This window comes from Cetorhinus maximus, chromosome 20 (genome assembly GCF_964194155.1).
Source record: "Cetorhinus maximus chromosome 20, sCetMax3.hap1.1, whole genome shotgun sequence".
In the NCBI taxonomy this organism is placed as follows: domain Eukaryota; kingdom Metazoa; phylum Chordata; class Chondrichthyes; order Lamniformes; family Cetorhinidae; genus Cetorhinus; species Cetorhinus maximus.
Genome location: NC_135898.1, coordinates 96,674,198 through 96,688,041, shown reverse-complemented (window position 1 = coordinate 96,688,041; position 13,844 = coordinate 96,674,198). Strand labels below are relative to the sequence as shown.

Genomic DNA, 13,844 nt, shown 5'->3' with positions numbered 1-13,844 from the left:
AGATCAACATTGTTAAGACCTTTCGAACTTTATCCTTTTTCATAAAGTGTTCCCTTTACGCCAACTTCTGCAGACACCCTATTTGTCTTGTCCTTTGTTGTTTGTGTTGAGGTTTTAAAAGGGATAAATTGTTACACGTCCAGATTACAAATTGTATGTTACCCAGTTTTGCAACTTGTCTTTTAAAAAAAAAAGTTTTGTTTCATAATAAATCAATAATTCTGAGTTTATTGAAAGAAGCCTGGTTCTAGCAGTAGCGAAAGTAAACAACTGGCCATTTTTGGTAAGTGAATTAAACATTTACACTCATGATGCGACCAGTGGAATAGTGGGGCTACGGAAACTGCACATTCCTCCCATTCTGGTTGTAACAAATATAATACCCTAAAATGCATGAAGGCAGCTGGAACATGATAGATGTTGAATCAAAGAATCAGTCCACATCTGTATTTTCTGAAACCCTACAAAATGGACACTTAGTGAACAGTTCCTCAGCAGCAAATCCACATCTTTATAGTTATGAATGATCCTGCTAAATATTCCATTGGGAGAACATAAAATGTGGTGTACAGTTCCTGAAAACACTTATCATAAATAAAAAGCGTTACTATATTTATAGGATGTTATTAAAGCAGCCAAGTGGATAATCATTAATGCAATGCAACCAGCTCTGAGGATACCTCTAAAGAACTCAATGACTACTGCTTAACCATATACACTCCCAGCAGTTTAACAACATGACACATGATGAAATTGCACACTGCGCCATTATAGCATGAATGCTTAACGAGTTTCAATTAAATTTCTTAGACCCTATTTTAGCAGGCATTAACAGAAGTACTAAATGATAACATGCTAAGTGCAAAAAGGAGCCTTTATCCTGTCCTTGTCACTTTTCAGAAGAAAATCAAGAGCTTTGCATTTGTACAATACCTTATCATCTCTTTCAGCATATTCCAAAATGCATCTCATACAATTAGTTACTCCAAAATGCAATTACTATTACCATTTGATAAAAGGTGCAGCCATTACCCATGCAAGTAATTAAATGAATTATCATTTGGTTTTAATGTTTGAATAAGGAGCGTTAACCAGAATACCAAAGATCCTGTGAAGAGTGCCACAGGATCTTGAAAGTCCACCTGAGCAGGCATTTGATACCTTGGTTTCGCAGCTCACCCAAATGCTGACATGTCCAACTGCCTAGCACTCTCTTAGCATGGCAGTGAAATGTCAACCCAGATACTATGTTCAAATCCTGAGGTGGGATTTCTAAACCCACAGCTTTCTGACTCAAAAGTCAAGCTGACTTCCGTCCTTTGAGTTTGGCTGTCTGATTCCCTGAATTGCCAGATCCAGTCCAGTCTTTGCCCAACATGCTTTCCCAGTAAGTCACTTGATAGCAATCAGCAACATAAATGTTAGCTAATCTTCTCCTCCATAGCTCAAGATGCTAATACCAATTATAAGCATTTATAAAGTACCTTTCACAACCTCAGATGTTCCAAAGCAATTTTCAGCCAATGAAGTGCGATTGAAGAGTATCAAGTTATAATGCATGTGTCCTCATTGCTGTTCCAACTAAGAACAGTGCACTAAACATCGATCAGAGATAAAATCTGATCTGCAACTGTCATTTCCATATTCCAAATATGGAATGAATTAAGTTCCTTACCTACAGTTTAATATTAGACAGAGAAAATACTTGCAGATTGAAGGCCAGAATTTGGGGTCTAAATTCAATCTGGCCAGCACGCATTCTGCTCCTCTCTCATTCTTCTCCCCTCACCCAAGGACTTGCCCAAGCATTGTCACCAGCAAGGCAAGAGACCCATACTAGATTGTGCACCAGGGTTGAGTTGCCTCTGGAGGTACCACTGATGCCAGCAACATGCCCCAACTATCACAATGGGGCTCCAGCCAATTTCTGATGGTCATCAGGCTTCTGGTTTGCACCAAAGCTTAGTTAGCTAGATCAGGTAGTCATCTTGCGAGGAGTCCAAAAAGGAAAATTAAAAAAAAAATCATTTAGAAAAGAGAACTATTTACCTTGAAAGCTTCCCATATGATCACATTTAAACAGTCCATGTAGCAGATTGTATTGTTGCACTAAGTTGATGCCACTACACTGCATTGCCCCATCTTCCTGTGGTACAACAGAAGGCCTTTAAAGTGACAAGTCAAACAGGGAGCATGAGGATGGGGAAGTCCACCAGAAACTCCGCACTGCCTGATGGGATGAAAGCCCAATTTTACAGTGATGATGTGCATTGATGAGAAGTTCATCGTGTTGATGACATTACCACAAATGAAAATGACCCACTTTCTGGGATCCCAACAGCACTGGTGAACCAACGATTAGCGGCAAAAGACATAGTAAACAAGTGCCTTTTGCGATAATAACCCATCAACGTGATTCACAATTATTTGCAGCATGATTCAAAAGTAAAACAGGAAGGCAATGCTCAGAAATTTTAAGGCTTCACTTGAGCATTGCTTTTGAGCTACACAGCAGAAAGGCACAGTTTCAAAATGTAGTCTTAGTTATCAAATCCATGTTAACACCTTGAGCATTCATATAAATAGAATCAACAACTTATATTTATATAGCACCTTTAAAGTAATAAAAATGTGCCACGGTGCCTCAAAGGAACATTACAAAAGAAAATCTGACACCGAGCCATCAAAGGTTGATGAAAGAGGGAGGTTTTAAGGAGGGTCTTAATGGGCGAAAGCAAAGTAGAGGGGTGGAAAGGTGTAGGGAGGGCATTCCAGAGCTTACGGTTAGGCAACTTAAGGTGTGGCCACCAGTGGCGATTAAAATTGAGGATGGTCAAGAGGCCTTAGAAGATATCTCGGAGGGCTGTGCGGCTGCAATGGGTTAGAGATAGGGAAGGGCAAGGCCATGGAGGAATTTGAAAACAAGGATGAGAATTTTAAAATCAAGACGTTGCTTAACCAGGAGCCAGTGCAGGTCAGTGAGCACAGAGTTAGATGAACACGAATCTTAGAATGATAACCGCACAGAACGAGGCCATTCAGCCTGTTGTATCTATGCTGGTTCTCTTTATGAACTACTCATCGATTCCCACTTCCCTGCCTTTTCACTGTAGCCCTGCAAATTTTCTCTCCAATAATTACAAAATCCCTTTTGAAAGCCACAATTGAATCATCCTCCACCACACTCTCAAGCAGTGCATTCCAGGTCACCTTAAATCGATATCTATTCTATCCTGATTCCTCATGATGTTGAACAGCTCTATAATATCTCCTTTCAACCTTCTCTTCTCTAAAGAGAACATCCTCAGCTTCACCCATCTATTCACGTAACATGAGATTGGTGTCAGCAGTGGCTCAGTTGGTAGCATTCTCACCTCAGTGGGTTGAAGTCCAAAACCAGCACTTGAACATAAAAATCGAGGTTGACACCCTACTGCAGTATTGAGGAGGTGCTGCACTGTCGGAGATGCCATCTCTCGGATAAGACATTAAATTGAGGTCCTGTCTACCCTCTCAGATGGATGTACAAAATACCAATGTACTATTTTTAAAAATGGTGAAGTTATCCCCAATGTCCTAGCAAATTTCATCCCTCAAATCCACATCATATATAAAAAAAGATAGATTATCTGGTCATTATCACATTGCTGATTGAGGGAGCTTGCTGTGGGAAAATTGGCTGCCATGTTTCCTACAATATAGTAGTGGCTACACTTCAAAAAGTACTTTAGGATGTCCTGAGATAACAAAAGGTTTTATACAAAAGCAAATATTTCTTTAAGTCAGTTCTATAATCTATTTTTTTTCCCCCAGCAAATGCACAAAAGGCCTGGTGTCCGAGTGCATCAACAATTCCTAGTTATTTTAGTTGAAGACAAGAAAAGGCATGGTACAGCCAAAGATTGGCAAAGTTTATACTTCAAAAGTTTCCAAACTGATGGTGCACTCACAATAATGAATGCTGACTAGTAAAAATCAGATACTGTCGAATATTGGGTCTAATCTCCAATTGGCAATATTACAGAGATGAGAATGGCTTTTGTTGGCACAATCCTCAGCATACCAAACTGGATCCAGATGCAAAGGGTCAATATTATTATCATCATATGAAATGTCCCTAGTCTCACATTTTAAACAGACAAGTGACCGTGCTGATTTATCATAACAACCACCATTATCACTGAGTAAAATAACCTTGAATAAAAGGTATATACCAGGTGTGCAAAGAAAACAACAAAGATATCCAGAATAATATGTACCTGCAGCTCCTCTGAGACTCGTCTTAAGTGACTGGTTATCTTTGTGATGAGGTCACAGTACATCTGCTCTGAATGTTGCTGGCACACACACTTGTAAACACAGCTAAAAATAAAGAAAAAGAAACATAATCTGGCTTTTAGCCTTCGCATTGCTCATTGGACATTACACGATTCCTCCATACGCACATCAGGTGAGCAGAGGGCAAGCAAATTTCTGAAAATTGGACACAGCTGTTGTATTAACCAGAAAAAAGACCACTTAAAGCAACGTCTTTTCTCTTCAGATACTTCGGCTCAAATCTAGTTTAGAATTGGCTTTTTTTCCTTCACTCATGGAATGTGAGTGTCACCTGCAAGGCCAGCATTTATTGCCCTCAAGATGTGGTGAGCTGCCTTCTTGAACCGTTGCAGTCCATGTCCTGTCGGTACATTCACTGTGCTCTGAGGTGGGGGAATGATGTGAGTTTCAATACTCAATCTGGATGCCAGTCAGCATGAATGCACATCAAAATTGGCCATTTGAAAATAATCTGGCAATCTAGCCCTGAGAAAAAGTGATAGTATAATGGATGTAGGAATCATTAACAGAAGCGGTTTTCCAAGGCTGAGATTAAAGAACATCGTTAAGGCAGTGCAGCGAGTTTTACTCTGCATCAATCGGTGCTAATCTTTCCCTTCATTCTTGTGATGTGAAAGCCACTGATAAGGCCAACATTTATCCCTAATTACCCTCAAGAAAGTGGCCTTCTTGAGCCACCTCAGTCTGTGTGGTGAAGTTACTCACACAATGCTGTTGGATAAGGAGTTCCAAGGTTTTGACCCAACATTTATGGACAAAAGGCAATGCATTTCCAAGTCAGGGTGGTGTGCAATTTGAAAAGGCATTTGCAGATGGTAGTGTTCCTACACACCTCCTGCTTTTGTCCTTCTAGGGTCTAGCAGTCACAGGTTTGGGACGTGCCGTTGAAGGCTTGGTGAGTGCTGCACTGCAATTTGTAGATGGTACACATTACAGGAAATACAAACCTAGTTTGTATAATCTCATATTTTAACCTTTGGTGTCCGGGTATCATTCTTGTAAATCTATGCTACGCACACTCCAAGGCCATAATCTTCCTCAGGTCTGGTGCCCAAAACTGCTCACAGTACACTCAGGTGTGCTCTAGCATAATTTCTACCTCCTTGAATTCTAATCCTCTAAATATAAAGGCCAGCATGCATTAGCCTTTTTGATTATTTCCTGTACCTGTACATGGAAGCCCCCCAAGGCTCTTTTAATCTTCATTGTTTCTAGATTTTCACCATTTAGAACATAAAGAGATCTACCTTAGGTACAAAGTGGATAACCTTGCATTTGACTACCCTGAAATCAATTTTCCATAATTATGCCCATTCTCTTAATCTATTAATATCTCTCGACCATTTTATGCTATCACCTACACTGTCAACAATGCCAGTATTCTTAGTCTCTTCCGCAAACTTGGAAATGTGGTTCTCTATCCCATCTTTTAAGTCATTAATAAATGCTGCAAGTGAAGATTTAAGTGACGGGTGGGGTGCTAACCAAGCTTTGTCCTGGATGACACTGAGCTTCTTGAGTGTTGTTGGAACTGCACTTGTCTAGGCAAGTGAGATTGCTGGATACTAACAAGTGTGACAAATGAGGAAAAAAAAGTCTTGTTTTGTACTTTTAAATGATTTCAAGGTGTAACATTTACATTTAAATGTGTCCTGTGATTGCCATTAAGTTCAATCAGTATAACTATTTACCGAATAAACATTTGGTATTTTAAGAATGAAAACACAGATAAAATGAAAAACTGGAAGAGCAATGACACGTATAAATCAAGAATGGTCTCATGATCTCAGCTGTGATATTCTCACAAAGAATAGCAGTACTGCACATTTAGCAGAATTTGTCGTGAAGCCAGGATGAAATTGGAAGAATATAAGCAGACTCCAAGATCCCTGCCAATCCAACCCAAAGGATCTATTTGGTGGGCTCAGACAGTTAATCCTTTAGATGTTTGATTCTTTTCCACTGATCTGTAAAATGTTGTTGCAGTGCAGTTCAATATTAATACATCTCATGTGGCTCTACTCATGGCTTGTGTAGGTTCTAGATTGCGGTTTCTGATTGTTACCATGATTCAGTACAATTGTCTAATTTATAGATGCTAATTCTGTAACATTACACATGGGGAGTGATGACCAATCCAAGTAGATTATCTCCTACTCCAACAGGCAGGCAGTTCTAACCCATATCTATCTCCCTGTGGAAGATTGCCAATTTAGTCCCACTGTTACAATTTAGGAGCAGTTCAGTGGGTGTGGACCTGCAGCACAAACAGCTGGACTGAAACTCATTCCAGGGACTTTACATCACATCAGCTAGGGCTTGATCTGAACACCACTCACAGAGACCAAAGGCCTGTGGTGTCTATCTCACTGCTTTGCCCAACTCCCCATAACACTTTCTATATTCCAAGTTGGCAAAAGTGGAATTAAACATACAGTTACATGGTAACAAATCCAAACCTTCAGTGTTCTGGAATTCCACACAGCATGGTTATTAGAGCCATGTGGGAAAGCTGGAAAACTGGTTAAACAGGAAAACATTACAAGGCAGAAATCTCTTTTAAGGGTTCAAAACTTAAGCAAGAGTAAAGTTCGGCTGATTTATAGTAGTCTTCTCAACTCCCAAAAGTGATTAAAACTTTAAATTCACTCCCAAATGCACTGCATGAGGATGGCTCCCTCTCACAAAATGATAGATATCATCCATATACACAATGTCGGCATTGGACAATAGCAACTAAACTGAACAACTGCATAGCATCATTGCAATGTTACAGAATATGATAGTCAAAAGCTGACTATAAATAATTAGCAGTCAGCTTTATAACAACTTGCATTTATAATAGCCATGGTGCTCCACAGAGGCATTATAAGGCAAAATGTGACACCAAATAAAAGGAGATATTAGGATGAGTGACTAAAAGCTCAAAGAAGCAGATTTGAAAGAGTGTCTAAAGAGGACAGAGACAAGGAGAGGTGAAGAGGTTTACAGGACAGAATACCAAATTTAGGGCAGTGCTTCCCAAACTTTCTTCTGCTATGACCCCATTTTCATGCTCCACACTTGGTGTAACTCCAGAGTGAAAATTGCGGGGGCAGGAAAGAGAGCTGTTGAGCTGGTTGACGGTTAAGACAGCAGGGATACAGACCAAAAAAGACTAAGGCACCTACCATTTTGCAGGCTCTGGTGGTGTCAGTGATCAGGCCACGCCCACAGACAAAGAAAAATCGTGCACATTTAAAGGGGCCTTGCAGCCGACCCCAGGACTATCAAATCTCACTCTCTGCTCCATAGCTACAACTGCTGCCTCGAAGCTCATGACCCCAATTTGATTAGGGAACTGGCTTAGAGAGCTGAAGGCATGGCCACTGAGAGGGGGGAAAAGGGAATGGGAGGATGCACAATAGGCTCGAGTTGGAGGAACACAATGTTTTTGGAGAGTATAGGGTTGGAAGAGGTTAGGAGGGATAAGGCCATGGAGGAGTTGGAATATGAGATTGCAGATTTTTAAAATCAAGGAGCTGCTGGACAGGAGCCACTGTGGGTCAGCATGCACAGGGCTGATAGGTGATTGAAACTTGGTGAGAATTTGGAAACAGAGAGCAGAGTTTTGGAAGAGCTGAAGATTATGGAGATGGAAGACTGGAAGTCTGCCAGGAAACCATTGAAATAGTCAAATAAGGAGATAACAAAAGCATGGATAAAGGTTTCAGCCACAGGATTGAAACAGGTGGTGTTATCTGGGTGGCAGTTGATGGTTCTTTCTTTGGAGAGGATTTGGGGTTGGAAGTTCAGGTCTGGGTCAAATAGGACAGAGTATTGTTCAGCCTGAAGCAGGAGCCATGGAGGAGGATGGAACTGGTGGCCAGGAAATGGAGATTTTTGGTAGCGGCCAAAAACAATGGGTTCTGTCTTCCCGATGTTTAATTGGTGAAAAGTGCTGCCCATCCAGGATAAGGAGTCTGACAACATAAAGATAATGAAGCATTCCAGAGAGGTGGTGGTGAGGTAGAGCTGAGTGTTATCAAGGTGCATTAACAAACTGACGTCATGTCTGTGGACAATGCTGCCAAGGGGCACCATGTAGATGAGAAATAGGAGGGGACCAGGGACCAAGGACCGATCCTGTGGGGCTCCAGAAGTAAAAATATAGGGTGGGAAGAGAAGTCATTGCAGGTGATTCTGTGACTACACCTGAATAGATAAGAGTGGTATTCGGCATGAGCTGTCCCATTCAGCTGTACAAAGCAGGGTGGTGTGGTCAACTTCTTTACAAAGCTGTAAAGAGATCCAGAAGGATGAGGAAGGATAGTGCATCACAGTCATAGTCACATAGAATGTCATCCAGATTAAGGCTGTTTTGGGGCTGTGGCCTGGTCAAAGAGATTCAAACTGAGTTGAGGACATGGATTTGGGAGGTAACAACAATTTCTAGGAGTATGGAAAATAAAGGAAAAGTGGAGAAGGGGTGGTAGTTTGCAAGGACAGACTATTAAAATTGTGTTTTTAAGAGGAGACAGTTGATGACGGCAGATTTCAAAGGGAGGTGGTGTGTCAGAGGAGGAGAAACTGCTTACAATATCAGCTACTATGAGGCCAAGAAGGAAAGTTGGGTTGTCAGCAGTTGAGTGGGAATGAGAGAGCAGGATATGGGTCTCATGAGCAAGATAAACTCAGATAGACCATGAAGATAGATAAGAGAGAAACTAGAGAAAATGCAAATTCAGGGGGCAGGGGGGTGCAAGCGGATGGAAGGGATACAGCAGAACCAATGACCAGATGACCTCAATCTTAGTGACAAAATGGTCCATGAGCTGCTCACATTTGTTTATTGGCATAATTCTTCAAGTAATTCATTTGTATTTTGGCATAAGATGCTTATATAATTTCAAGCTCTCTCATGTCACTACCAGATCAGCTTCTGTTTTATAATGAGAGTGATACTGTGCAACACATATTATTTGCTGCTAAGGTACAGCTATGCTTAACCTGGCTTATCTCTTTAAGGTAAGGAAGTTTAACTGCATATGTTAGGAAAATGTGAAGTTAACTATTATTGGTGAGGGAAATTTACAGTCAAACACACATTTATAAATCCCTAGGTCCGGGTCAGAAGAAATAATGGCCTCTCTTTTTGTTTTTACAAAATATTTTTAACACTTCGTAGTGCGACATCTGAAATACAGCAAGCATAATCTTGAAAATAAACAGCATTATTCTTGCCCACTGTAGGCAGGTAAATAAATAAGTAATTTCTGACATGACACGATCACACAAATAAATAAACTTCCCCCTGTCTCATAGGCAAGAAGCAGTCCTTTACCTAAAATGGTCAAATCAGCATTCTCCCATTTTTCAATATTTACCAAATATCTCTGCAGTAATGCTGATTATTAGTAAAAGTTACTATTTAAATAAAAAGGTTAGTTCAAAAACTTTTTAATCATAAGTTCCCTCTAACCTTAAATAATGGCACAATCTCCACTGCTTACACTATTTTTTGGGCTATCTACTTTTGAGCTCAGGTATTAACCCAAATGAAAGAAATGTAGCTCATCTAACAATTTAAAACATATGTTCAACATGTAAAATTTAAGGAGTATCAAAGTGCTGAGTTTCATTTCTCAACAGCTAGCATGCTTTATTTACTAGTTAAAGAACTGCTTGAATAGAGTAACTAACATTGTCTCTCTTTGTTTTGCTTTAAAAGGAAAGTTATGTGGGAAAACATCAAGGGGTTTCTGCTTAACTAGTTTTTGGGTTTTTTTCTGTCTAAAACATCAAGAGCAGATAACTTTCATTGGTCTGAAAAATGGTTTTCCCAGGACCCAAAGAGCAGTTTATCAGCAGTTATTCATCAATACAGAGCAGTGGAGGAGGGCACAAGGTTTGGTAGGTCCTGGCGTAGTCTGTGATTAGTCTGTCTTTCTATCAAGCATAAAATATCTTGGAGCAATAAGCACAAGTATGCATGCTGTAAATTGTAACATACTACTTTGTTGATTTTATTTGCAGGACAAGAGCTGAAGCCCTAGGTTTCATGGAGAAATACAGGCTTCCAATATAAAACACAGCTGGACAAATTTTAACCATACCATATTATTATATTGCTAAGGTCCAGGTAAGTTTAATAATATCATTTCAAACATTATTCCCAGTTGCAACACCTCAGCTTTAAAAAGAGACCTTCCATCCCTCTTTCGGAGACCTTCCTGCCCAAGTCTTCCCCAGACACTTGTTTTCTCTTCAGTAGGAGATAGGGCAGTATTAATGTGTTCAACTGCTGATCAAGCGTAATGGAAAAAAAAGCAGAGAAAGGAGTAGCGGAGTGGCGGGGGGGGGGGGGGGCGTGGGGGGAGAGACGGGACAGGCTGGGATGCCACCTAACTATGCCTGGGCCAACAAATTGATAGCAACAAAAATAAACTAAATGGTATTTCTGCCAAAAAGCAAAAAGAATGGATGGAGGAGCAGGAGCAGGAGGCAGCTGTCTTAAAACAGGGAATAAAAGCATCATTGCGATTATAAACATAAATTACACAAACAACTCAAATACTGTATATACATGGTTTGTCATAACATACTCTATGAAAACTGGATTTTTATCTTGTAGGCCCCTATTTTTTTTTGGATAACAGAGTATCTAAGCTGTTTCTCCCCCTTCTAAAAACAAGGAGAGCACAATCTGACCAACCAATCTTGCTGGCAATCAAAGTATTGCACAAATTGAACATACTGGTGTATACCAAGAGTTGTATCCTGTTCAGACTTGTTTTTGTCAACAGTTGTGTCTGGGAACCTGTAAATTTCAATGCTCAGGCTTCCAACAGGCACAAGCCTCTGTTGGTTCTATAGTTGTATCTAATCATTTTCTTGTAAGTTGCATTTTTTGTTGTGTACTGCATGTCACAAACTTCATTTCCAATATTGAACTGAGTAGGAAACCAAAATGATGGGTGAAAGGATAGTCAAAAAAAATCTGGAATTATTTAAGGAAGGGCAAGGCAATAGTACAGGGTAGCAATACAAGTAATGATAACCAGAATGTGACAGGAAGGGACAAAGTGTACAAACACAAGAATGTGGCAGCAACTGAGATTAGAGTTGGGAAAATGGTAAAAAGTCAGAATTAAAGGCTCTTTATCTGAATGCACACAACACACATAACAAGATGGATGAATTGATAGCACAAATAGAAATAAATGAGTCTGATATGACAGTCGTTAGAGACATGGTTGCAAAGTGACCACACCTGGGACCTGAACATTCAAAGGTGTTTGACACTTTGGAAGCACAGGAAAAAAGGAAAAGGAAGTGGGGTAGCTCTGTTATTAACAGACGAGATCAGTGCAATTGTGAGAAATGATCTTGGTTTGAAGGATCAAAACGTAGAATCAGTTTTGGTGGAGATACGAAATAGAAAAGGGAAGTCACTGGTGGGAGTGGTTTATAGGCCCCTGACAGTATTGACCAATTAGAGCTCTTTGAATACGTAATAAGCAGGGTAGATAAAGGGATAGTGTATTGAGATTTCCAAAAGGCATTCGAGCTGCCACATAAAAGGTCACTGCACAAGATAAGAGTTCTTGGTGTTGGGAGGTGATATATTAGCATGGATAGAGGATTGGCTAATAAACAGCAAACAGAGTCAGGATCAATGAATCATTTTCAAGTTGCCGAACTGTAATGAGTGGAGAGCCCCAGGGATCAGTACTGGGCCTCAACTTGGATGAAGGGACTGATTGTATTGTAGCCAGATTTGGTAATGATACAAAGATAGGTAGGAAAGCAATTTGTGAGGTTGTCCACGTTGTCAGGAAGAATAGAAAAGTAGATTATTATTTAAATGGAGAGACACTGCAGAATACTGCAGTGCAGAAGTACAGAGGAATCTGGGTGTCCTTGTACATGAATCACAAAAGGTTAGCATGCAGGTACAGCATGTAATTAAGAAACCAATTGAAATGTTGGCCTTTATTGCAAAGGGACAGAGTATATAAGAGGGAAGTCTTGCAAAAAGCGTACAGGGTATTGGTAAGACCACATCTAGGAGTACTGTGTACAGCATTGGTCTCCTTACTTAAGGAGACATATACTTACATTGGAAGTAGTTCCTAAATGGTCCACTAGGCTGATGCCTGGGGTGAAGTTGCTGCCTTATGAGGAAAAGTTGAGCAGGTTTAGCCTAAACTCATTGGAGTTTAGAAAAAGGAGGAGTGATCTTATTGAAACATAAGGTTGAGAGGCACTTTGACAGGGTAGATGCTGAGAGGATGGTTCCCCTCAAGGGGGAATCTAGATCTAGGGGGCACAGTTTAAAAATAAGGGGTCTCCCATTTAAGACAGAGATGAGGAGGAATTTCTGCTCCGAGAGGCTTGTTAGTCTTTGGAATTCTCTTCCACAGACAGCAGTGGAGGCTGGATCATTGAATACACTTTAGGCTGAATTAGATTTTTGATATACAAGGGAGTCAAGGGTTATTGGGACAGACAGGGAAAGTAGAATTAAGGTTACAATCAGATCAGCTATAGATCTTGTTGAATGGCAGAGCAGGCTCGATGGGCCAAATGCGTTACTCCTGCTCCTATTTCTTAGGATCTTGATGAAGACATCTTTGGTTTAAAAAAACTGAGGATTTTGCTAACGGACCAATTTGATTATAATAGTTGAGGAAAATAATCAATAATCATTTGATTTCATTTCTGTTTTCTACCAGCTGATTAGTAAACTCCCTATTGTTTGGCTGTGATTCATTGAAACTTCATGAATACCAAACTACATGTTCAGGTCAAGCTTTATGAAAGCACAATTAAATCAATTATTTACAAGTGTAACAAAAATTGCATATGAAATCGTATGGCATCCTGAGTGTGATGAGCAATAAGCAACTCAGATGTTCCATGCCATTGGCCACAGTGGGTCAGATGATTCAGTGTTTTACATAATTTAAAATGCAATTAATCAGAACCAATGATTTACGGTGATTCAACAATTCAAACTGTGCTATTAAACAACATTCTGGGAGTGAACCTGTATTTTTGAGTTTGAATTACATACTTCCACAGAAATTGTAAAACTGTGGCTTTGGCTTTTATTATTCTTTATGATTTTAATTTAACTACCTATTCAATTTTATCTGTTCCATTTTTGCAAATCCCAGGGTCCACATGAAACTTTGTAGGCAAGGTGTTACACCGCAGGACATTGCTTCACAAAACTAGATTTGAAGCAGGAGTTGAAACAATATTATGAATAAGGTGAATAATGAAAGTATCCTTTGTTTACATAACACTTCAATAAATCACTCGGGATATTCCAAAGCACCGACATCTAATAGATTACTTTTGAAAAGCTTTCACTATCGTTATGCAGACAAATAGGGAAAAGTTCAAATATTCTTTCCATTTTTGTTTTACAATCTTACAATTTGAACGATTTGGCCGGTTCAGTTGTCATCCTTTGTTATAATTGGTAGATTTTTGTTATTGTTCAAATTGAAGTTTGA

The 13,844-nt window shown here is 39.8% G+C and overlaps 1 protein-coding gene across 1 annotated transcript in view; it reads right to left on the bottom strand.

The window, feature by feature from the left end:
- cacul1 (CDK2 associated cullin domain 1) overlaps positions 1 to 13,844 on the bottom strand; it is a 113,307-nt gene that overhangs the window by 71,326 nt on the left and 28,137 nt on the right. The window contains exon 3 of the mRNA XM_078565189.1: positions 4,260 to 4,362. Within this exon, the coding sequence (XP_078421315.1) occupies positions 4,260 to 4,362 (103 nt within the window). The remainder of the gene's footprint in view (positions 1 to 4,259; positions 4,363 to 13,844) is intronic.